We start from the raw sequence: 26,081 nt of genomic DNA on the forward strand, positions 1-26,081 counted from the left end.
TAAAGACTTGTTTTGTTGAATGACAAAGTTCATAGGGCGTGTACATACCTGCAAAAGGCATCGTCAACACACAATCTAGCATTCAGTCATACCTGTTGTATACAAACACATTCCTGCCTATTGTCCAAATTATTTTCACCAGCCCCCCCCCCACAAAAGGAAATGCAATTGATTGAGATCAGACCAATCAGTGATAATCCAGATGAATAGTTCTATTCCTACTTTAAATAATTCACTAATGTGTTGGTAATGGTCACATTTTGTATAAAAGCACCACTCATCCTGAACATTAGATAACACTGCTGCTAAATGCTACCCGTCACAATGCACACAACACTATAAGACGTCTGGTTTGTAAGAATAATTAGAAAGGTACCTTGTATGATAGTGTGGTCTTGATGTCTTATGATGACAGTTGTGTCCCGAGATGACACACTCGGAGCATCTGTTTGGCAAGCTGCATCTTTCCGTTCTGTCCTTGTGACATAGCGTTGCTCTGAAATAAAAAAAACTGCAATCAATACATTGCAGTCTATATAACACACTGTTTTCACGAGATTGACTAGAATCAATGCAAATGATAACGTTTCCAGTTCTGTTGTCGAAGCAAAACGGGATAACAGAGCTAGCTAGCTAGCTGAGTAACGTACAGTTACGCTAGCTAGCACCAAACGATCATGATTCTACTCAGCTGCAGTTAGCTTTCTTGCTGAAATACAATAAAAATGAACCTGACAAAGTGGACAAAACATGCATGGTGAACTATAGATGGAGCTACATGACAACACGGGGTATTTATCGAATGGAACAGTTAGGAAAATGAACGTTAGCCCCTTTGCCATACAGTTATCAACACACATTCAGCCTATGCTAGTACAGGTCCCTTAGCATTGCCAATGTTACTGTTAATGACGAATCCTACTTACAGCTTGTGGTTGGGAAGACCAGACAGTCGGAACAAAAAGCAGCCTTAGCAATCCTGCTTTAAATTGTCCAAAGTTTTGAAAACTGTCTTGTGTGAAAACGTTCCCGGATCTCCTTATAAAAGAAGCAGCCGAGCCCGTCAAGTGGTTGCTTCCTTGGGAAGGTCTGAGAAGTGTCACCGTTCCTTGTCCAGCCTGGAACTCTGCATTTACAGACTGGTCATTGTCATTATTGGGAAAATTCCAAACTTTCTTAGTATCCCGGCAGAGTACACAAGCAGCGTTCTCAGTGGACATCTAACTGAGCTAACGCTAGCTCCATTAGGAGCTGGTCTCAGGTCAGTGGCCTGTGTGTAGATGTTGGGGCTGGACCGTTCTCCTTATACGGTAATGGGCGTGACAAAGCTAATGGTTGAGATCCTGACGTCATTTTGGCTTTGTTGAGATTCGCCCGTTTTCAGCGGCAGATTCAAAATGTGGGATTTTCGAGGGAAAGGCAGTCAATGGGATTTAAGCTCTTTGTATGTCCTATTACCCACCAAACTGTCGGTATTCACATATGACAGGGTAAAATCGGTTTGCATTCTATCACCCCTTTAAAATAACTAGATTTCTTCATTGAAGCCTGTTTACAGGCTTCTGTGATGTCAACGGGCTATGGCAGGTCTGTAGTCAGACCACCTTTTGTCGAGTCCAAAAAGGTTAGAGTCCAAGAAAAGACCGAGTCCAAAGAGGTTAGAGTCAAGACAAAGACCGAGTAAAAGAGGTTTGAGTCCAAGACAAGACGAGGTCCAAAGAGGTTAGAGTCCAAGCAAGAACGCCGTCCAAAAGAGGTTCGAGTCCCAAGACAGACCGAGTCCAAGAGGTTAGAGTCCAGAACAAGACCGAGTCCAAAGAGGTTCGGGCCAAGACAAGACCAGTCCCAAAGAGGTTCGAGTCAAGTCAAGACCGAGTCCAAAGAGGTTTGAGTCCAAGTCAAGACCGAGTCCAAAGAGGTTTCGAGTCCAAGACAAGACCGAGTCAAGAGGTTCTGCAAGTCCAAGGACTCCAAGACCGAGTTCCAAAGAGGTAGAGCCAGCAAGACGAGTCAAAGAGTCGAGTCCAAAGTCAAGACAGTCAATAGGTTGAGTCCAAGTCAAGACCCGAGTCCAAAGAGGTTTGAGTCCAAGTCAAGACCGAGTCCAAAGAGGTTTGAGTCCAAGTCAAGACCGAGTCTAGGACAGAATAAAGGTCTTATGCATGACAGTATCAAGACAATCATTTTGGGTTTCACTTTCCCTCCAATATTATTATCAACATAATAAAGACACCTGGACTCGGTCCAGACCAGAAGCCCAAAAGCCAGATCTGGCAAGACCGGTGGCCGAGACCGGGACAAGTCCGGGTCCAAATACTAGATTACGTGACAAGTCCGAGACCATAGAAAAACCATCTTGAGTCCGGACTCGAGTCCTACAGCCCTGGCTATAGGTGCCAAAAACATAACATATTTTTGGTACTGCCTATTTGTTTTGTTTTGGTTAATGTGTGGGATTAACATTACATTTTGTGAGAGTTAAAAAATGTCGCGGCAGAGAATCGTGATATCGATTCTAAGCTAAAAATAAATCGTGCTTCATATTTTTCCTCGAACCGTGCCGGCCTACTTCATAAAGTCAATTAGAACCAGATCTTACTGCTCAATGAGTACTTTTAATGCTGATACTGTAACTACACTTCGCTGATTTTAATATTACTTAAGTTTCTGAATGCAGAATGTCTTCAAAAATAAGTAAGGCGACATTTTACTAAGTTGCTGTAACTTACTTCCGTGGTGTAACCATAGAAACAAAATGTGGAACGCCTGTCTACACACGTAGCATTTGAGACACCTAGCTAGCTAAACTACGCCTAAAACACACTATATATACGGATATATGCTACATTTACAATATTTTCAGCCCTTTACCATCATTATAACACGAACAAACTAAGCAGTGGAGGCAGAAACTCTCGTGTTCTGCGAGGTTAAATTGCTGTTTTTGTCAAAGGAGTTTTGGTGGCTGTGAAGAGAGCAGAGCTAACGGTTTCTGCATACACGTTAACGGGGCTGTCATCTCGCGATACTTCCAGATGACATAAACTATCTACCTCAGTGTTTTCCCCCACACACACACAGACACAGCATTTCATTTTGGGTAAGTTGAATCTTTCCTTCTTTATTCACGGGGACAAAGTTCAAGTTGCTAATTTTTAACGACAGAAGCTCTCGTTTTGTGGTCAGAGGCTGCCGTTACCGTCGAGACACATCCCCAACTGACATACCGCGTCTGACGCGTTTAACCCCGCCCTCCTCCATTCCCATTGGCCCATTCGGCAGCCGCTCAGAAGAACGGGGCTGTGATTGGCCCTCAGCAGACTTCACCGGCACACAGACCCAAACAGACCCAGTGTCGCCGACTCGTTGACAGGAATTCATACAAGTGCGTATTTCCATCATCCCCCACATCACAGGCAGGGTTATCAACATGGGAAACCCCAAAGTTTTCTTTGACATCACCATTGATGGAGCCAACGCTGGCAGGATTATAATGGAGGTGAGAAAAACCGACTATTTACTTGCTATTTGTCACGGTTTTTTGTTTTTATTCAGGCGGCAGGAAATGTCTTTTTCATCCATCTGGAGGATGCATGGTGTCCACAAGGCCTGCAGCTCTGACAGACATGTTGCAGCTCCTCTCGTGCAAGGTTTAGGGTTAGTTTTAAGTAGCTCTTTGCATGCATTGTACATTTTTACATCCAGATGTGGTGTGATTAATTGGTTAAATGCAGATAGCCGCGTTAAATGAAAGAAATCCTCCAGAGAGATGGGATCCGGATGGAAACGCCCAGCAGCTGCAGCCCGGCTGGTGGGTGGTGCTGCAGGCAGGATGGGCAGGTCCGGCTGCAGACTAGTCCATCTCACCGTCTCCTGGACACAATAAGAGTTATTTTTGTAGAGTTAATCGATTAGTCATTGCACAGAAAACCGACCGTTCTGACAGCTAATCGTTCATAATTCAGTCAAATATGTTAAATTCAACAACAGCTTCTCAAAAGCCTTAAAGGCTTCCTTTATTTACTTCCATTCTAAGATGGTTGGTGTAATATCTTTGGGTTTTGGACAAAAGGCATTTTGAATAAGTCATATTTGGCATATTTTTTCATTTAATTACCGTGTTCAATGTTTTTGTAGTTTACAGATACGTAATTTTGATATTACTTAATAATGAAAATGCAGTTGCAAGGATGATATAAATGCAATATAGTGTTTGGGCTTTTTTCCTTTAATTGCGTTTAGTTTTATAGACAAATAAATTATAATTAAAAAGGCTTTTGTTGTTGCTGTTGGTTTCAGACATTTTGAGTCTTCTTCCAAAAGTTAAGTGTTAGTTTATAGTGTGTTTTACATTCTGTGTGTACGCTCTGTGTGTCAAACTGCCCCCAACACACACACACACACACACACACACACACACTCACTCTCTCTCTTCTGCTGTTATTTGTGACGTGATTGTAACGTCTTGTGTTTTGCAGCTCCCGCGCTGATGTGGTCCCAAAGACTGCAGGTGGGTAAGATATCAGTTACATCTAACAGTACACACACAGTACTACACACAGTACACACAAATTGACCGTTGTCTATATCAATGTTCTTTTAATTCCCCAAATAACATGATTGATTCCAACGCTCTTTGCCAAGTAACACATCCTCCTTCATAATTTGGGTCTATTATATTCTATAGCATGAAAAACAAAGTGAAGTGTTGTTGAAATAGTATTGAGTAAAGTTGACATTTCAGTCTGTGATTATCATCACATCCATTCCTTTAATTAGTCTACATAATTCTAATTTCTGCTTTTCAACTCAAACATAAGGTATAATTCCTATAAATGAGGTTTACCGACCATAAATTCCAAAAACTGTAAAACTAAAGTAATAGTTAGTGTTACGTAGTGTTAAACGTCAAAAAAAAAGTGACAACATGGGAAAAAGAGACAAAAACATATAAAAAGTTAAAAACATCGATAAAAGCGGCAACAAGTGTTGATTTTCAATTTATTTACATAGATACAATATACATGAAATAACAATAGGACCTACATGCAATATACATAATATAATAATAATTGGACATATATACTCTATGTTTCCTCTGAATATGGGTGGAGGGGTTCAGAGTGTGTGAAAGCATTGAACAAAGAGCCTTCTGCAGAGGTGTGTGTGTGTGGTGTGTGGTGTGTGTGTGTGTGTGTGTGTGTGTGTGTGTGTGTGTGTGTGTGTGTGTGTGTGTGTGTGTGTGGTGTGTGTGGTGTGTGTGTGGTGTAAACAGCGAGACGCTGCTGTGATTAATGAGAGGAACATATACTGGTTGTCCTTTGTATCTGTACTTTGACCTTAACGCAACGTCCAATGAGAAGAAGCTGCATGGTGCATTACCGGCCTTTGTCCCCCACAGCCATTATGTCCCATATGTCCTCCTTTATACTCTGAGGATGCAGAGTGCGTGTCCCATATGTTCTCCTTTATACTCTGAGGATGCAGAGTGCGTGTCCAATATGTCCTCCTTTATACTCTGAGGATGCAGAGTGCGTGTCCCATATGTCCTCCTTTATACTCTGAGGATGCAGAGTACGTGTCCCATATGTCCTCCTTTATACTATGAGGATGCAGAGTACGTGTCCCATATGTCCTCCTTTATACTCTGAGGATGCAGAGTACGTGTCCCATATGTCCTCCTTTATACTCTGGGGATGCAGAGTGCGTGTCCCATATGTCCTCCTTTATACTCTGAGGATGCAGAGTACGTGTCCTATATTCTTCCTTTGTGCGTAGAGTACACGCTAGGGCTGCACAATTAATCAAATTTGAATCGCGATCACGATTTTGACTTCCCACGATCAAATTTGCGTGATCGAGCGATTATTTTTTTTAAAGCGTCATTTCATTTCAATCTTCAGTTGGTAGAGTAACAGCGTGTGAGACGGAGCCGCTGGACCTGGACCAGAGATGTGACCCATGGCCAGAATATCATAGTTCATAAAAATGCAGCGCAGTGAAGATACAGACGTTTCATACACACGACGTCTGTATCCGCCGTTCGACCCGTGCTGGACCCGTTCATCATGAGTCAGCCGTCTCTCTGTGAGCAGCGTCCATCACCCCCCCTCTCGCAGTTATAAACAGCCCATGTGGCAATACAATTTGTTTTGGTTAAAATCAACAAATAATCGTGAGAATAATCGCGATCAAAATTGTGATCAAAATAATCGTGATTATCATTTTGGCCATAATCGTGCAGCCCTAGGACACGCTGTTTCTGCTTTTTCGCCTCTTTAATCGTCATATTCTCAAAAGCCGGGGCTTCAAACTAACGGCCGAGGGTACACCCGGGTTTTATACATGTCACATGTCCAGGGGTCCTCAACAGGTCAGGGGTCTCTTTTATATGCACTGTAACAAATTTAACGTTAGGTTTACAGTAACTTACTGTAATGATTGGCCAGCAAGTTACTGTGAATTCTTTTTACAGTAAAGGTACCGTACTTCCATTTACAGTATTTTATGTATTCACTGTAAAATACAAAACAATTAAACACAACATAAGATAAAGTAGTTTACTTTAGTATTTACAGTACTATAGTGGCTATATTGGGTTTTTTGTTTTACTGTAATACTTAGACTACTGTGATTTCTACAGTAATACTTAAACTACTCGGATTTCAACTGTAATACTTAGACTACTGTGATGTCATGTCAACAAGGTTGTAATGTACCTTTACAGCATTATACTGTAAAAATGATATACAGTCATGACTACTAAACTGGCAACCGGTTTCAAAATCAGAAATACTCAGAATCAGAAATACTAGGGAAATTCTGTAAACACTTAAAGACTTAAAATAAATAAAAATAAAGTGACTAAACACACACAAAATACACATACAATCAGGAGCTGCTGCAACAGACACAGCGCCATTTTGTTTCACCTGGAATGCAAAACAACCACAAAGAGATTAAAACAGACTCCAAACAACAACAAAGACTCACAAATTGATTGCAAAGATACACAAAACAACCTCAAAGCAGGGGTGTAGTCTCTGTGATACGCAGGTATACGCAGTACACCCACTGAGAAAACTCCAGAATATCCAAATACCCACTTTAAAAATGCCCAACGACACAATGCAACAACATACCTTACAGTATAATTTAGATATATTTTGAATTGTGTCGTTTTTTTTGTCTTCACATGGGCTAAATAAAGGGATTTCTATCGTGAATTGGTGCATAAAAGTGTATCCGAATACAGGAAATGAGGTCGTTGATGCTCAAAACTTCCCTGGGGGAATATATATATATATATATATATATATATATATATATATATATATTTTTGTGTTTTAGTTTCTTTAATTATTTTAATGAAGTGCCGTGTATTTACTCAACAGAAAACTTCCGTGCTCTGTGCACCGGGGAGAAGGGTTTCGGCTACAAGGGCTCCACCTTCCACCGTCTCATCCCCAAATTCATGTGCCAGGTACGGTGAAGACCAGGAACCGGATCGATGACGGCTGTTGCCACAAGTCCTGAGTTAACCCTTTCCTTTCTCCCAGGGCGGGGACTTCACCAAGCACGATGGAACCGGAGGGAAGTCCATCTACGGGGAGAAGTTTGCTGATGAGAACTTCCAGCTGAAGCACACGGGCCCCGGCATCCTGTCCATGGCCAACGCCGGGCCCAACACCAACGGGTCCCAGTTCTTCCTCTGCACCGAAAAAACTGAATGGTGAGCCCCACTTACAAGTGTATGCTTATGCCCCTGTATTTTAACATAGGGGGGTGTATACTTATGCCCCTGTATGATGTTAAAAATAGGGGGGTGATATACTTAGCCCCGTATTATGGGATACTATTATCAAGGGTCCGCGTATTTTAAACATAGGGGGTGTATACTATGCCCCTGTATTTTAACATAGGGGTGTATACTTATGCCCGGTATTTTAACATAGGGGGGTGTATACTATGCCCCCTGTATTTTAACATAGGGGGTGTATACTTATGCCCCCTGTATTTTAACATAGGGGGTGTTAGACTTATGCCCCTGTATTTTAACATAGGGGGTGTATACTTATGCCCCGTATTTTACATAGGGGGTGTGTATACTTATGCCCCTGTTTTTACAATGGGGTGTTATACTTATGCCCCTGTATTTTAACATAGGGGGTGTATACTTATGCCCCCTGTATTGTTAAACATAGGGGGTGTGACTTATGCCCCTGTATTTTAACATAGGGGGTATCTTATGCCCTGTATTTTATAACATAGGGGGTGGAACTATGCCCCTGTATTTGTAACATAGGGGGTGTATACTTATGCCCCCTGTATTTTAACATAGGGGGTGTATACTTATGCCCCCTGTATTTTAAATAGGGGGGGGGTAACTTATGCCCCTGTATTTAACTAGGGGGGTATACGTATGCCCCTGTATTTAACATAGGGGGGGGTTATTATGCCCCTGTATTTAACATAGGGGGGGTATACTTATGCCCACTGTATTTTAAACATAGGGGGTGAATAATTATTGCCCCTGTATTTTAACATAGGGGGGTGTATACTTATGCCCCTGTATTTAACATAGGGGGGTGTATACTTATGCCCCTGTATTTTAACATAGGGGGTGTATACTTATGCCCTGTATTTTAACATAGGGGAGTGTATACTTATGCCCCTGTATTTTAACATAGGGGGGTGTATACTTATGCCCCTGTATTTTAACATAGGGGGGTGTATACTTATGCCCCTGTATTTTAACATAGGGGGGTGAATAAAATTATCTATTCGGCAAATTACATTTCCATCAGCGTTTATTGCATAAGCCGAATATCAATCAAGAGAAAATCAGATGAACAAAACAAATACTATACAACAACATAACAAATACTATACAACAACATAACAAATACTATACAGCAGATTTAGGTGGTAGACCTTCAGGGGGAACAGGCCGTTTTAAGGACCAGCCTTCAGAAGTCCGTCCCTCCTACTAACCGACGTCTGTCCCCTCCAGGCTGAACGGGAAGCACGTGGTGTTCGGCTCCGTCGTGGAGGGCATGGACGTCGTCAAGGCGATGGAGAAGCAGGGCACCAAGAGCGGCACCCCTAAAGCCAAGGTGGTCATCGCCGACTGTGGGGAACTGGACTAGGGGGGGACGCTCCTCCAGTTCAGATGTAAGAGCCCAGTCATCTCTGAGATGGTGGTGTATATCAGCTGAATCCGTAGACAGACACCCAGCCCCCCCCCCCCCCCCTCCTCTGGAAGTCCTCGTCTCCTGTGTTGATATTCCTTGTGTAAGATTTTGTACTCCTAATTTGCTCCTTGAGGACCACATTTGTTAACAAAATCGGAATAAAAGGATCTCGATGTTGTAAATAAAACAACTTGAAAGCTTACTGTGTGTGTGTCGTCTCATTGGTGAGTACCAGCACTGTGAAGTTTCTGTTAAGGTCCGTATGACGTTCATCTTCAGGTTCATAGTTGTATTTAGAGGTTAAATCAGAATAGTTTCCATGGTTTTTAAAAAACACCATATTTTTGTGTTTTGCACATTGCTGCAGATCCTGTTTTCACCCTGTGTGTTTAGGTCTCTGTTTTATCTCCAGAGTGAGACATCTCTCTAGTTTTATCTCCAGAGTGAGACATCTCACTAGTTTTATCTCCAGAGTGAGACATCTCACTAGTTTTATCTCCAGAGTGAGACATCTCCCTAGTTTTATCTCCAGAGTGAGACATCTCTCTAGTTTTATCTCCAGAGTGAGACATCTCACTAGTTTTATCTCCAGAGTGAGACATCTCACTAGTTGTATCTCCAGAGTGAACATCTCTCTAGTTTTATCCAGAGTGAGAATCTCACTAGTTTATCTCCAGAGTGAGCATCTCTCTAGTTTTATTCCAGTGTGAGAGGTCCTCTAGTTTATCTCCAGAGTGAGACATCTCACTAGTTTTATCTCCAGAGTGAGACATCTCACTAGTTTTGTCTCCAGAGTGAGACATCTCTCTAGTTTTGTCTCCAGAGTGAGACATCTCTCAGCTTTTAATAAGTAACTGATTTGAATAGGTTGTTGTAGCCTAAACAGGACAACTCGGTCATTTAGTAAACTGGGGCGCCGTCTCCAGACCCTCTGATTCTATGAGGAGTTTACCTCCTAAAAGCTGAAGTCAGCAGAGTTTTAAATGAGAAATGAGCTCTGTTGTCAACAAGTGTTGCTGTGTTGTTATCACATACTTTTTCTTTATACTTTTACTACAAACTGCAGCTGCTCTTCCTCTACAAAGTGTGTACTGTTGCCTGCAGTCCAGTCTGCGTAGGATCGGGGCGTGGGAGATTGCACCTTTGACCGTCTTGCTCAGATATGCTGCACAGAGGATTGTGGGTCAGAAATCACGCCGGCTTGTATACTGCACAATGCGACCGGATGCATTAGGACATATGTTTGAAACACACATCAGTTTTTCTACTATGCATTGAGACATACTAAATTGTTTCCTGTCATACTAATGGTAGCATTGGCATTGCAACACACCCAGGTTTCTCTCCGCTCCTCGTCCAGGAATGCAGCAGAACCTGATAACTCCTCCCAATCACATGATGTTTTTACATCAGAGCTCAGACTAGTCTCACTTCTCAGGAAGTGAGACTCAGACAGTCGTTGTCACTGAGCGAGAGGTGAGATGGCGCAGAGAGGAGTTCAGCTGGACCGGGAAACCTTCTCTTGTTCCATCTGTCTGGATCCACTGAAGGATCCGGTGACTACTCCCTGTGGACACAGCTACTGCATGAACTGTATTAAAAGCCACTGGGATGGAGAGGATGGTAAGTACAGCTACAGCTGTCCTCAGTGCAGGAAGACGTTCACACCGAGGCCTGTCCTGCTGAAAAACACCATGTTAGCAGATTTAGTGGAGGAGCTGAAGAAGACTGGACTCCAAGCTGCTCCTGCTGATCACTGCTATGCTGGAGCTGAAGATGTGGCCTGTGATGTCTGCACCGGGAGGAAACTCAAAGCCATCAAGTCCTGTCTGATCTGCCTGGTCTCTTACTGTCAGAAACATCTTCAGCCTCATTACGATGTCGCTCCATTGAAGAAACACAAGCTGGTGGAGCCGTCCAAGAAGCTCCAGGAGAACGTCTGCTCTCGTCATGATGAGGTGATGAAGATGTTCTGCCGTACTGATCAGCAGTTTATCTGTTATCTCTGCTCTGTGGATGAACATAAAGGCCACGACACAGTCTCAGCTGCAGCAGAGAGAGCTGAGAGGCAGAGAGAGCTCGAGGGGAGTCGACTCAACATCCAGCAGAGAATCCAGGACAGAGAGAAAGATGTGAAGCTGCTTCAACAGCAGGCGGAGGCCATCAATCTCTCTGCTGATGAAGCAGTGGAGGACAGCGAGAAGATCTTCACTGAGCTGATCCGTCTCCTGGAGAAAAGAAGCTCTGATGTGAAGCAGCAGGTCAGATCCCAGCAGGAAAGGGAAGTGAGTCGAGTCCGAGAGCTTCAGGAGAAGCTGGAGCAGGAGATCACTGAGCTGAAGAGGAAAGACGCTGAGCTGAAGAAGCTCTCACACACAGAGGACCACAACCAGTTTCTACACAACTACCCCTCACTGGCACCACTCAGCCAATCAGCATCCAGCATCCAGATCCGTCCTCTGAGCGGCTTTGAGGACGTGACAGCGGCCGTGTCAGAGCTCAGAGATCAACTACAGGACGTCCTGAGAGAGAAGAGGACAACCGTCTCACTGACAGGGACTGAAGTGGACGTTTTACTGCCTCAACCAGAGCCCAAGACCAGAGCTGGATTCTTACAATATTCACGTGAAATCACACTGGATCCAAACACAGCATACACACAGCTGTTATTATCTGAGGGGAACAGGAAAGCAACGTTCATGAGTCAACATCAGTCTTATTCTAGTCACCCAGACAGATTCACTGGCTGGTCTCAGGTCCTGAGTAGAGAGAGTCTGACTGGACGTTGTTACTGGGAGGTGGAGATGAGAGGAGGAGTTTATGTAGCAGTCGCATACAAGAATATCAGGAGAGAGGGGGGGTCGGATGAATGTGGATTTGGACGAAATGACAAATCTTGGGCGTTATATTGTAACAACAACAGTTATACATTTTGGTCCAACAAAGTCCAAACTCCCGTCTCAGGTCCTGGGTCCTCCAGAGTAGGAGTGTACCTGGATCACAGTGCAGGTATTCTGTCCTTCTACAGCGTCTCTGAAACCATGACTCTCCTCCACAGAGTCCAGACCACGTTCACTCAGCCCCTCTATGCTGGACTTTGGGTTATAGACTCTGCTGAGTTGTGTAAAGTGAAATAGACAGACGTCATTTAAGGGTTAAATTCTGAGTTTTAACTCTTCGTCCTCTTCAGGGTTCAAGGGTTGCCCAATGGCCCGGGGCAGATAAAACGCCCCGTGGGGTAAATAGATATATCAAGCCATAGAAGACGTCATCGTTCTCTCGAGAACGCTCGTAGATTTCCATCAGGAACGGAGGTGGTGCTCCACATGAGATGTTTATTTTTCAAAATAAAAGGTTTTTACACTTTTGAGGCTTTTGACGGTTTTAAGTTTTTAGGTAATTTTTTAGGACTTTTTCTTTTACATTTGACTTGTTTGTTGATGCTTTCTGTGTTGTCATGCATTTTTGAAGTTTGCCGTGTCTTTTGATGTGTTTCATTTCCTGTTTAAGACTTTTTTTGACGCTTGTTACGTTTTTTTAATGTTTGTTTTTTTTACACTTTTTCTTACTTAAAGCGCCCATATGTTGCTAATGTTCAGGTTCATAATTGTATTTTGAGGTTGGACCAGAATAGGTTTCCATGGTTTTAATTTCCAAAAAACACCATATTTTGGTCCCACTACTAGTCACGGAGCGTTGTCAACATATCAACGCAAAATACATCCAGACGTGTGTAACGACCAGGAATGCTGTGGACGTGTTTTCAAAGAGATTTGCAGCGCGGTTTTCACCAAATCTGCAAAAAAAACTCTGTAAAATATCCCGGAGACTTTAACCCTCGTGTTGTCTTCCCGTCAAAATTGAAAATCAACACTTTTTATCGATGTTTTTAACTTTTTCTTCAGTTTTTGTTCCTTTTTTCAACACTTTTGACGCTTTTTTCCCATGTTGGTTTATTTTTTTGACGTTTTCAACACAACGTGACACTAACTCGTTAACTTTAGTTTTACAGTTATTTTTTGGAATTTATGGTCAATAAACCTCATTTATGGGAAATTATACCTAATGTTTGAGTTAGAAAAGCAGAAATTAGGAATTATTGAGACTAAAATTAAAGGAATGGATGTTGATGATAATCACAGACTGGAATATGTCAACTTTTACTCAATACTATTTCAACAACACTTCAATTTGTTTTACAATGCTATAAAATTGAATAACCCCCCCCCCCCCCACTCTGACATCTCTCCATTAGTGCATGTATAGGACCTGAGCATGTGTGTGTACTTCAGGCCTGTGTGTAGTGTGTAATAACAACAGAGTGTACATTGTAATTTCCCCATAGGGGATCAATAAAGAGAAGAATTTATGAAATTTATTGTATTATAAGTCCAGTTTATTATGTAACTATGTAATTATCTATTTTTTGTGATCAAATTGTGATTTTTATGTACAAACAATTACAAACATGGATATGATGACATAATATGGCACAAAACAGGAAAGCTGGGAGGGAGACAAAATAACACACACACACACACACACACACACACACACACACACAGACGCACACACACACACACGCACACACACACAGACGCGCGCACACACACACACACAGACACACAGACGCACACACACACAGGCAGACACACACACACACGCACACAGACGCGTACAGACGCACACACACACACACACAAACACACACACACACACACACACACAGACGCACAGACACACATAGACACACACATACGCACAGGCAGACACACACACACACACACACAGACACACACACACACATACACACAGTCAGACACACACACACACGCACACACACACACGCACCCACACACACCCACACACACACACTCACACTCACACACACACACACACACACACACACACACACACACACACACACACACACACACACACACACACACACACACTCACAGGGTTTGTGATTGGCTGTCAATCCTCACCTGAGCGTCTCGGTTTAAAATGGGGGCGTGGCTGCAGGTGAGTCAGATCCTGCAGAATCTGAACCAACCAGAATCCAGAGTCTGAATAACAATTTTCATAGCCAAAAAAAAAACAGTGAGGAGTGCCACAGCTATGAGGAGGTTGTTAATTTCCCACCTGGTGGAGGACAGCCATTGATACACAACCTTCATGTAACTCCCAACAGGGAAACCTGCCAGATGCATTACTGGCTGAGATCGGGTCTCCCGGTCTTAAGGTTTTGAGGAAATGGCTCAAATGCATCTTTCTGTTTCTTAAGTTATGATTTTCATATTCTCTGAAGTTAGGATCTTGGTTAGAAACAAGGTTTCTGGGGTCTTAAAAAGTCTTAAATGTGCAGTAGTATTGTTCTAGGTCCTAATATAGTCCAAATATAAATGTTGCTGTATTACGACTACAAATGAGACCAACGTGCAACTCATATTGCAGCCAATCAGCTTCCGTGTTATTGGTGCGAGTCTCTCTGATTGGCCCACAGACATAAAACAAAAAAATAATATTTTATTATCAGCTTTGGGGAAGTAAAAGTTCAGAGAAACTTGGCTTAAAAACTGAATGTATGGCTCAGTTGATGTATGTACAGTACAGGCCAAAAGTTTGGAACCACGGTCTCGTTTAATGCATTTTCTTTATTTTCATGACTATTTACATTGTAGATAATCAAGAATCTATATATATATAATATAACTAGAATATATCAAGAGAACTAGAATATAAGACATGTTTTCAGTTATTTCACACCCTTTATGTACATAATCCCACATTGTTCATTCGTAGTTTTGATGCCTTCAGTGAGAATCTACAATGTAAAAAGTCATGAAAATAAAAGAAACTCATTGAATGAGAAGGTGTGTCCAAACTTTTGGCCTCTACTGTACATGTATGTTAATGTCAATCATAATGTATGTTAATGTCATTCATAATGTATGTCAATGTCATTAATAATGTATGTCAATGTCATTGATAATGTATGTCAATGTCATTCATAATGTATGTTTATTTCATTCATAATGTATGTTTATTTCATTCAAAATGTATGTTTATGTCATTCATAGTGTAAGTTTATGTCATTCATAGTGCATGTTTATGTCATTCATAGTGTATGTTTATTTCATTCATAATGCATGTTTATGTCATTCATAGTGTAAGTTTATGTCATTCATAGTGCATGTTTATTTCATTCATAATGTATGTTTATTTCATTCATAATGTATGTTTATTTCATTCATAATGCATGTTTATTTCATTCATAATGCATGTTTATTTCATTCATAATGTATGTTTATGTTATTCATAATGCATGTTTATGTTATTCATAGTGTATGTTTATTTCATTCATAATGCATGTTTGTCATTCATAGTGTAAGTTTATGTCATTCATAGTGCATGTTTATGTCATTCATAGTGTATGTTTATTTCATTCATAATGCATGTTTATGTCATTCATAGTGTAAGTTTATGTCATTCATAGTGCATGTTTATTTCATTCATAATGTATGTTTATTTCATTCATAATGCATGTTTATTTCATTCATAATGCATGTTTATTTCATTCATAATGTATGTTTATTTCATTCATAATGTAAGTTTATGTCATTCATAGTGCATGTTTATGTCATTCATAGTGTATGTTTATGTCATTCATAGTGCATGTTTATGTCATTCATAGTGTATGTTTATGTCATTCATAGTGTAAGTTTATGTCATTCATAATGTATGTTTATGTCATTCATAGTGTATGTTTATGTCATTCATAGTGTATGCTTATGTTATTCATAATGCATGTTTATGTTATTCATAATGCATGTTTATGTCATTCATAGTGCATGTTTATGTCATTCATAGTGCATGTTTATGTCATTCATAGTGCATGTTAATGTCATTCATAGTGCATGTTTATGTCATTCATAGTGCATGTTAATGTCATTCATAGTGCATGTTTATGTCATTCATAATGTATGTTAATGTCATTCATAGTGCATGTTTATGTCATTCATAATGTATGTTAATGTCATTCATAATGCATGTTAATGTCATTCATAATGCATGTTTATGTCATTCATAATGTATGTCAATGTCATTCATAATGTATGTCAATGTCATTCATAATGTATGTTTTTGTTATTCATAATGTATGTTTATGTCATTCATAATGTATGTTTATGTCATTCATAATACATGTTTATGTCATTCATAATGCATGTTTATGTCATTCATAATACATGTTTATGTCATTCATAATGCATGTTTATGTCATTCATAATGTATGTTTATGTCATTCATAATGTATGTTTATGTCATTCATAGTGCATGTTTATGTCATTCATAGTGCATGTTAATGTCATTCATAGTGCATGTTAATGTCATTCATAGTGCATGTTAATGTCATTCATAGTGAATGTCAATGTCATTCATAATGTATGTTTATGTCATTCATAGTGCATGTTAATGTCATTCATAGTGCATGTTAATGTCATTCATAGTGAATGTCAATGTCATTCATAATGTATGTTTATGTCATTCATAGTGCATGTTAATGTCATTCATAGTGCATGTTAATGTCATTCATAGTGAATGTCAATGTCATTCATAACGTATGTCTATGTCATTCATAATGTATGTTAATGTCATTCATAACGTATGTCTATGTCATTCATAACGTATGTCTATGTCATTCATAACGTATGTCTATGTCATTCATAATGTATGTCTATGTCATTCATAATGTATGTTAATATCATTCATAATGTATGTTAATGTCATTCATAATGTATGTTAATGTCATTCATAATGTATGTTAATGTCATTCATAATGTATGTTAATGTCATTCATAATGTATGTTAATATCATTCATAATGGTCTTATAAAGTCTTACTTATGACTTGGTGAAACTTGCAGAGACTCTGTTCAAAAAGGCCAGATTCTTACAATATTGTTATTTTATATTATTATATATCTTCACGTTATTAATATTCGGCCAGAGCTTCTTCTGAAGGCGGCGGTGGTGTGTACGAACAGTAATAATAGTAATAATAGTAATAATAATAATAATAATAATAATAATAATAATAATAATAATAGAATTTATTTAAAGGCGCCTTTCTTGGCACTCAAGGACGCCGAACAGGGAATTCATATACTAAAAACAGCAACAAATACTACACATATAAATACAGCAAAACAAATACTATACATAATAATATAGCAAAACAAACACTATACATAATAATACAGCAAAACAAATACTATACATAATAATACAGCAAAACAAATACTATACATAATAATACAGCAAAACAAATACTATACATAATAATACAGCAAAACAAATACTCAGGTGGGTAGTAACGAGTTACATTTACTCCGTTACATTTACTTGAGTAAGTTTTTGAAAAAATTGTACTTCTAGGAGTAGTTTTAAATCACTATACTTGTACTTTTACTTGAGTAGATTAGTGAAGAATAAACTGTACTCTTACTCCGCTACATCAGGCTACAATGAGCTCGTTACTCGTTACTACGCGTCATTGTTTTTACCCCCGCGTACGTCTCATTTTAATGTTTTATTTTGACAGAGAGAGAGAGTCTTCCGCTGAAGGCTCTACCGCGTGACTGTGCTTAACCAATCACACGTCGTTGTGCAATCACGTGACCGTACGCGTTTCAGCAGCGGGACAGGTTAGCTTTACAGTCGTAGCAAAGCAAAGACGTCAGAATCAAACGTCGCCAAGGCAACACAGACCAGGAGGACCCCCCCCCCCCCCCCGGCCTCATAGTGAAAGCATGGTTACCTTTTAGTTAAAGTGAGAAACAGCAGCTACGTTATGCGGTGTGTTCAGGGTCTACCAAAACAAACGGACATGTGAGCGTTCAACAACTCAACGTCTAACCTGAGGAGACGTAGCGGTGGTTGTAGTTTCTGCTGTGGAGAGGTGGATGTTTGTCTTCTAGGTTACATACAGTATGTTTTACACATGCAGTATCCATCCTAATTTGATGTGACAAGTCTCTCAAGTAAGCTATTTTGTAATTAATAAATTAATTTTAATTTATTTTATTGATTGGATAAACTATAATTTGCCTAAAGATGATTATTTTGTATTTTTGTCTGTCTGATTGATGCTTGTTTTAAGAAATAAATCAGACGTTACTCAACAGTTACTCACTACTCGAGTAGTTTTTTCATCAAGTACTTTTTTACTCTTACTCAAGTAATTATTTGGATGACTACACTCAAAAAATTGAAACGTTGACTTTAATTAAATTTATTATGTCAACAGGTTCCACGTATTTTTATTAGGTTAGTTAAAAACAAAAATATTAAGGTCATTTAATTTAATTAATTTATGTTACAGTAACACAATGATTGTTAATTCAGCCTATTAATTTGTTTAACTTTAGATTAACAAAATATATTTAAGCTTAACCAAATAAAGTCAGGTATGTCACATGAACCTAAACACTATATGAACAGGCTATATATTTTACTTTTGTCACTTCAGCATATATCTTCTTTGTAGTCTTGAAATAATATATTTAAGTAGGGTTAATGAAAACATTATGTTTTCATCCAATATAAGTTTTACTATTTACTTTTACATAATTCAAGTATGTCAACAGGTTCCACACAAATTAATTTGGTAAACCGAACATATTTTTCTTAATTCCTTTATTCACAAAACACAGCAATGGTGCAGTAACATTTTGGTGCAATTGTACTACAGTAACATTACAATGCATTAACATTTGAACCAGGCCTGCACGATTCAGGGAAAAATATGAATCTGCATTTTTTTTAGCTTAGCTGATATCACGATTCTCTGCCACGATTTTTTTTCTCACTAAGTGTAATGTTTATTGCACACATGAACCATGACAAAACTAATAGGCAGGACCAAACATTTACTTTGGGCACCTATAGTGTGTCTCTCTCTCTGTGTGTCTCTCTCTCTCTCTCTGTGTCTCTCTCTGAGTGTGTGTCTCTCTCTGTGTGTGTGTGTGTCTCTCTCTGAGTGTGTGTCTCTCTCTCTCTCTGTGTGTGTCTCTCTCTCTCTCTCTCTCTCTCTCTGTGTGTGTGTGTCTCTGTCTCTGTGTGTGTGTGTGTGTGTGTGTCTCTGTCTCTCTGTGTGTGTGTGTGTCTCTGTGTGTGTGTGTCTCTGTGTGTGTGTGTCTGTGTGTGTGTCTCTCTGTGTGTGTGTGTCTCTGTGTGTGTGTGTCTCTCTCTGTCAGCCTGTGAACATAGAAGCTTCAATGAAGAGAAGGGAGAGCATTGCAGCACTATATATGTTTAAAACTCACAGAAAAACGTAGTAGCATTTGTGATGCATGTGGCTCACAAAATTAAATGAGAATCAAAGAATACTTTTTTTTTTTTTAAATCAAACTTATTTCAAAAATAAATCGTGACAGGGTGAATAGAGATCGCGATATAAAGATTAATCATGCAGACCTAATTTGAACACATGTACACATAAACATAGAATAACAGCTGAAAATATTAGTGGATTAATTGATTAGTTTGACAGAAAATGTATCAATAATTGACTCATAGGACAAAGAGCCAACAAATGAGAATATTTTGTGGTTTCGTACTTAATCTAATTTGTGAACTTTAAAAAAAAAAAAAGACATTTTAGGTTGAACCTTGGTGTATAAAATGTCAAAAGGTCAGTTTCCAAAAGCCCTAACATCTAATAGAAGACTGAACAGATAAGTTATGAAACAATGTTAGTTGAAGCTCCAACACTCCAACAGTTGTCAACTTCCTTAACATAGAATAACAATCCAGCAAATGTCTCTTTGTGTCTGTAATATGGTTTAACGAATTCACATTTGTTTGTAATAAAATGATGGTCCGTCTACAGCCTGGCCACTGATTGCATCCAGATCAGTGATTGGCTCATTCACACAGTTTGTTCTTGAGCAGCTGTACCTTAGTTGAGAGTCTGCAAGCATCCATTTGAAGGAAGAGCTTCTGAAGTACTTCAAATAAGGCTTTCAGTTCCTTGGGATAACCGAGGTTCAGTGCATAAATTACACCCATTAAGAGTGCACATGCACAGGCAATGTCTCCCAAGTTGTGCAGTACTTCAACACCCTCAATCACAACTCCAACACCGGCTGGGGGGGGGGGCATCACCTCCCTCAACACTGATGCTGTAGATGGCAAAGCTGCTCATGCTCCCTCTCAGCAGCTCTAACATTGCTGTCCTTTACAGAGGAGAGAGAGAAACTATGAATTAGACACACTTTCCCCCCAAGAATTCCAAAAAGTACATTTTGCAATTCAATTCATTTTATTGTAATAGCATCAGACCTTAAACAGTGCTATGTGTTTACAAATAAGATGCAGTGCAGGGTGATTGTAACAACCTTAAAGATTTATTCCTTTTTATTATTTACATAATTTAATATACACTAACCAAGCACTTTTTATTAGGATGTGCAATCTAATGCACTCCAACCCAACAGCTATGCTATAGATATTTTCAGTTTTTGTTTACATTGTGTTTCCAATATACTCATGGAGGTAGACAATATTAATGCAACATTTCAACATAATACTCTAGTATACCACCACCCACTACCACCTCAGTACAACTTGAAGTAAAATTACCACCTTTCCAATTTCAGAAAAAAAAACACTAAATGTATAAGTTTAATACACAAGTGTTAAATTAAATCCATGGATGATTTTTAATAAACCCCCCTAAAAACAAAACTATAATAAACAAATACCATGCAAATTACAACAAAGTCACAAGATTAGTTACTCAAAATTTGGTTTGAAACATTTAGAAACAAAACAACTAAGGTTACCAACCTGGTATTCTTTGAAGAGCATGTTGGGGTCTTCGTTCAGGTAAATGCAAAGCGCCCTGAGGATGCAGTCCCTCCTCTTTTCAACAGTTTCATTCTGAAGAAAGAGAAGACAGATAAACACTCAAATACTTGAAGACATCGCAAACAAAGTTACCACCACTTTTGATAAACTTGAAAACTGGCCTCAATTGTTAGTGTAATCAGGGAAATGTCCCTGTGCTGTATTATGAGAAGCAAACCTTTTGTTCAAAATTTCAATACATCTGATCCCTTAACACAGCCATTGATCTGTGTTAATATTCGAAGGTGACTGCAAATAAAAAATACTTTGAAAAAAGCACAGGAGTTGCAGTTATGGCTTTTGGAGCAACTTTTAAAGCCCACCTTTATACTCATAAGGGTGCACTAATGGGGTGCAAAACATACCTCTGTCATTGGGGCCAGTATCATTTGGACTTTCCTCCCTGCAGAGCCTCGTTTGTTCCTGAACACTTTGAATAGCTGATCAGTGTGCTGGTCTATTTGTCCAAGGAACTTTGAGAGAAGGGGAGTAGTGGTAATCCTGAGAAACTCTGCCTCCATCTGAAAGCATGTCCACAAACACTATATATTAAATTGTACATTCTAAACAGTCAACATTCATTTAGTAAGACTTCATAAAAAGTAGTAGTAGTAGTAAGTTAACATACCATGTGCAATATCCGCAGTCCGCCTATGCAATATCAATGAAGGAAGGAGCTGATCATTTCCATCTGAGCCGGGATCTGAAATTCAACATGTTAACAGAAGCCATCACCTACTGAAATGCATTACTGACATTTAAAAACCATTTAGAAGAGAGAGAATGAAAGAGACTGAAGCAGCAAAATGTTAGATTTTTCAGTAATTAGTAATAATAATAATAATAATACATTTATTTATAGAGCGCTTTCCATCAAAGTGCTTTACAACAAAAATACACTTTAAATGCAAACAGTACAAAATTTAAAATCGAGACATTAAAAAATAAATAACACTATACATTTACATCAAAGATAAATTAGCAGTTAGGACTCATACGCTGCGGTGAATAAGTAAGTCTTAAGCTTTGATTTAAAGACCCCAATTGAACATGCCAATCTGATATCTACTGGAAGACTGGTCCATAATGTTGGCGCACGAAACGAGAAGGCTCGCTCCCCAACTGTTTTCTTTCTGACCTTTGGTATAGTCAGCAGTCCTGACCCATGGGAGCGCAGCAACCGAGCAGGCACATAAGAGTTTATCAATTCAGACAGATATACTGGTGCAAGTCCATTCACTATTTTGTACGTTAACAGTAAGACCTTAAAATCTGCTCTAACCGGGACAGGGAGCCAGTGCAGCGAGACCAACACAGGAGTTATGTGTGTGTATTTAGATGATCCAGTAAGAATACGTGCTGCAGCATTCTGGACCATCTGTAGACCTCGCAGACTTTTCTTAGGCAGCCCCGAGAATAGTACATTACAGTAATCTAGTCTAGATGTAACAAAGGCATGAATAAGGGCCTCGGCATCTTTAAGGGACAAAACTGCTCTGATCTTTGCAATTCTTCTGAGATGAAAGAAGGCAACCTTTGTCACCTCCTTAATATGCAAGTCAAATGAAAGTGACCGATCAAAAACTATCCCAAGATTCTTCACTCTGTCCTTGCACTTAATGATCAAATCATCAATGGACAGAGTGAAATTGTCATAAAAATTGCTTAATCTAGGTGGTCCTATAGCTATCATCTCAGTTTTGGCTGAATTGAGTAGCAGGAAGGAAGTAAGCTAGTTATGATGTGATCTTACCTTTTAGGAGTATGTCTTATCCAGGCAGGAGGGTGGACAAATCAATGACCCAGTTATTCAAGACCTGAAATATTGCAACATGATTAGAAAGAGAGAAAAATGTAAAAAGCTGTTAAATCAAAAATTGGGGCAACTTTTACATGGTTCTTAAGAGCTCCAGTGTTTAAAAAACAACAACCCTTAAGCCTGCTTTTACATCATTTCTTAGCATGACTTCCATAAACTCAACCCAATAAAAAAACAATTTAATTTAATAACTGGATTGAATGGGCTGGGGCCCCTATTTATTTTATACTCTATATAAGTGTGTAAACTTTCAAATTCACCACAAATAAGCAGATGTGTCCTGCCCAACAGCTTTGAAATGAAACATGAGTAACATGCAGTGTTGCAGCTAACCGTGCTTCAGGTCCACACATGTACTCATCTGTATGAGCTGAATGCAGAAAGTCTAGCATGCAGCGTGCATGACACAGACAACATTTACTTCAGGCTCCGAGGCCAACGTTGCAGCTAGTGGTGTTGTCACTTGTTACATGCCGGACTGTTGGTAAACCGTGCGAGACCGCTGCGCCCACACCGCTGCGAAAGCGCCCCCTAACTTCGTTTATCGAGGTCTGATTGTTCTCCCTCCGCGCCACTCGAGCTGACTGGGACTAACCGCTAACCTGAGTTAATTAACTTAGGCCAACAGCACTAAATTTATGTACAGAAACACTACACACCTGAGATATTGGCCAAATACAGGACATGTCTAATTATAACACGTAACAGAATCTGGGGTGGGAGTAAAGTTACCTCAAGCCTGCCGCTACTTACAGCGCATGGAACGTTACATTACTGTCGGTCCTTAAACCAACGGAATAGCCAGAAATATCTGGTTGTACATTTACAGGTAAACACGTAGCCATTCTAGTGCCTGCTTCAAAATTAAAGCATCCCACTGGTTCGCCGATGTGAAGCTTTTAATATGAAGCGCAGCGATAAAGTGATGGCTTAGTGTCAGTGGAATTTCAACAGCTCTGAAACGGTTAACAGGAATCAGTCATCGTACAATAACGCGAAAAAGTACAGCCTGATAAACACAGGAGGAAAAGTGTAAAAATTAATCTAACCACTCGGTAACAAAAAATTCAATTTCACCACAAATAAGCAGAGGTGTCCTAAACCAACTGCTTTGAAAGTAAACATCAGTAACAGTAACACTTCGTGTTGCAGCTAACCTGGTCCACCACTGGGCTCCTGGTCCACCACTGGGCTCCTGGTCCACCACTGGGCTCCTGGTCCACCACTGGGCTCCTTGTCCACCACTGGGCTCCTGGTCCTGGTCCACCACTGGGCTCCTGGTCCACCACTGGGCTCCTTTCCAGTTTCTGAGCTGCAGAACATGTTGATGCATAGCGTGCAAGACAGAGCCACACCAGTCTCTTCAGGCTTTGAGGCTAACGTTAGTAACAGCACTGCTTGTGGTGCTGTGTCCTGCCAGATTAACTGAAATATTGAACCATGAAAGCACCACGGCCACATCGCTGGAAACACACGTGCATTTCCCCCCCCCAACGTTACTTGTCCGGTTGTTCACTCTCTCCCTCTGCTCCACTCGAGCTGACCGGTGCTAACCACTAACCTGAGCTAATTAAAGTGAGACAACAGCACTAATTATTAAAGAGTAGCTAAGTTTACAAACTCTACACACTTGAGATATAAGCGGCGCCCAGCGGGATACACAGCAAACCGACCTGGGTCATACAGCTAACGTTAGCTAGCTAGCTAACTAAGTTTGCTAGTAAACATGTCAAAGACCCACCTGCTTTTAAACTAGTGTGTATCAGACACACAAAGTACGTTCATACTCAACATGAATACACTACAAAACAGGTTTGAGTGAAAGAAAATGTTCACCTACCTTTTCCTTATCAGACACCGAACACCATCTCGAACTTTTCCGCCAAAATTAACCGAGGAAGGTCTGGTCAGGAGTTCAAATATCTTTACGCATGCGCAGTCTGACGCATCTCACGTTTTAGTCTTACTGCCATCTGCAGGATTAACCAAGTATTGCATTCCTAATTCACTTTAATTAAATGTTTTGGGATTCATCAACATATTTATATTTTTTATAGGTAACAATAATCACAATTATATAGACTTTACTCGAAAACAACATTTTAACCTAACAAATACATTTATTTTAATTAAACTGAACATTAAAAAACTATTTAAAGTCCACAACCCCCCTGATTCATTTTTTTGAGTGTACTTTTACTTTTACTTGAGTCCTATTATTCTGAAGTAACAGTACTTTTACTTGAGTACAATTTTAGCACGGGAAGCAAAGTTAAAAGACTCTCCAGGAACCAGTGGGGAGTCTGTGATGGGGGACGGGGACTACTCCTGTCCACTCAGACTCAGAACCAACTGATACTAAATGCTCATTGCAGCAGTTTAACACATCAACTCTGTCGTAGACCGGGAGAGAGGTTTTAAAACAGATTTTGGGAGGGCTTCATTACTCTTATTCACAGTAAGAGACTTGATGACTTTCCAACGTTTCTGTGGATTATTGAGAGTTTCACTAGTAACTGATAAATAATATTCAGATTTAGCCTTTTTAATAAGAGAGGTCCATTTGTTTCTTAGTTGTCTGAAAATGGACCCGTCAGTGGCAGAATCACCGTTTCTAGCTTTAGCCCAATGTTCAGTCCAGGCATTGATTTAAATTCAGCAGGGGTCGAGACACGTTGAAAACAAGGACCAGGACTGGGCTGCACATTTCCAGACAGAAGTAGAAGTAGAGCAATAATCAATCTACACTTCGCAGCATATTTTAAAGCCGGCCAATCATATGCTGAAACCCGGTGATGCCTGTCATTAATGGAGAGAGACAAATTATACAAAGCAAAGAAGTTTTGCAGTTTAGGCAAATCCTGAAACCAATCCATAATAATAATAATAATAATAATGTATTTTATTTATAACGCACTTTTCATTCCAAAGAATCTCAAAGTGCTACACAGGAGAATAATAACAATAAAAACAAATCAGCACAAAAATGCCTTTCTGAATAAAAAAGTCTTCAGTTTAGCTTTGAAAGTGTCCAGGTTCTGTACGGCTCTCAGGTCACTCGGGAGCTGGTTCCAGAGCCGTGGTGCAGCTGAACAAAAAGCTCGGTCCCCCATAGTACAAAGCCTTGTGGTGGGGACCTGAAGAAGCAATTGTCCT

The 26,081-nt window shown here is 39.8% G+C and overlaps 2 protein-coding genes and 1 long non-coding RNA gene across 4 annotated transcripts; 2 read left to right on the forward strand and 1 right to left on the reverse strand.

The window, feature by feature from the left end:
- The first annotated feature begins 3,249 nt into the window (after positions 1-3,249).
- ppiab (peptidylprolyl isomerase Ab (cyclophilin A)) lies at positions 3,250-9,396 on the forward strand. Of its 2 annotated transcripts, XM_032511137.1 has the most exons (6): positions 3,349-3,499; positions 3,890-3,897; positions 4,479-4,510; positions 7,395-7,483; positions 7,560-7,732; positions 9,014-9,396. In XM_032511137.1, exons 1-6 carry the CDS (start codon positions 3,431-3,433, stop codon positions 9,147-9,149), a joined length of 507 nt encoding a protein of 168 aa, XP_032367028.1. In that variant the 5' UTR covers positions 3,349-3,430; the 3' UTR covers positions 9,150-9,396. The 2 variants fall into 2 exon arrangements, with proteins under 2 accessions (XP_032367027.1, XP_032367028.1); XM_032511136.1 differs by lacking the exon at positions 3,890-3,897 and having other exon boundaries at positions 3,250-3,499.
- Positions 9,397-10,664: 1,268 nt separating this feature from the next.
- LOC116686168 (tripartite motif-containing protein 16-like) lies at positions 10,665-12,482 on the forward strand. Its single transcript, XM_032511135.1, has one exon. It carries the CDS (start codon positions 10,676-10,678, stop codon positions 12,329-12,331), a length of 1,656 nt encoding a protein of 551 aa, XP_032367026.1. The 5' UTR covers positions 10,665-10,675; the 3' UTR covers positions 12,332-12,482.
- A 7,663-nt stretch (positions 12,483-20,145) lies between these two features.
- On the reverse strand, positions 20,146-24,839 carry LOC116686170 (uncharacterized). The gene is made up of 7 exons (XR_004331168.1): positions 24,766-24,839; positions 24,083-24,237; positions 22,860-22,923; positions 21,735-21,809; positions 21,472-21,627; positions 21,047-21,139; positions 20,146-20,433 (listed from the first exon to the last, which is right to left on the reverse strand). It is a non-coding gene; the product is annotated as an uncharacterized LOC116686170 (long non-coding RNA).
- Between the last annotated feature and the right edge of the window lie 1,242 nt (positions 24,840-26,081).

The sequence above is a fragment of the Etheostoma spectabile genome, unplaced genomic scaffold, assembly GCF_008692095.1.
Source record: "Etheostoma spectabile isolate EspeVRDwgs_2016 unplaced genomic scaffold, UIUC_Espe_1.0 scaffold325, whole genome shotgun sequence".
NCBI classification, from domain to species: domain Eukaryota; kingdom Metazoa; phylum Chordata; class Actinopteri; order Perciformes; family Percidae; genus Etheostoma; species Etheostoma spectabile.

Bases quoted from the DNA above. Each gene is read 5' to 3' on its own strand.
- ppiab (XM_032511137.1), top strand. From the start codon at position 3,431: ATGGGAAACCCCAAAGTTTTCTTTGACATCACCATTGATGGAGCCAAC. The intron at 4,511-7,394 runs GTGGGTAAGATA...TTTACTCAACAG, and splicing joins TGTGGTCCCAAAGACTGCAG to AAAACTTCCGTGCTCTGTGC. The intron at 7,484-7,559 runs GTACGGTGAAGA...CCTTTCTCCCAG, and splicing joins TCCCCAAATTCATGTGCCAG to GGCGGGGACTTCACCAAGCA.
- LOC116686168 (XM_032511135.1), top strand. From the start codon at position 10,676: ATGGCGCAGAGAGGAGTTCAGCTGGACCGGGAAACCTTCTCTTGTTCC.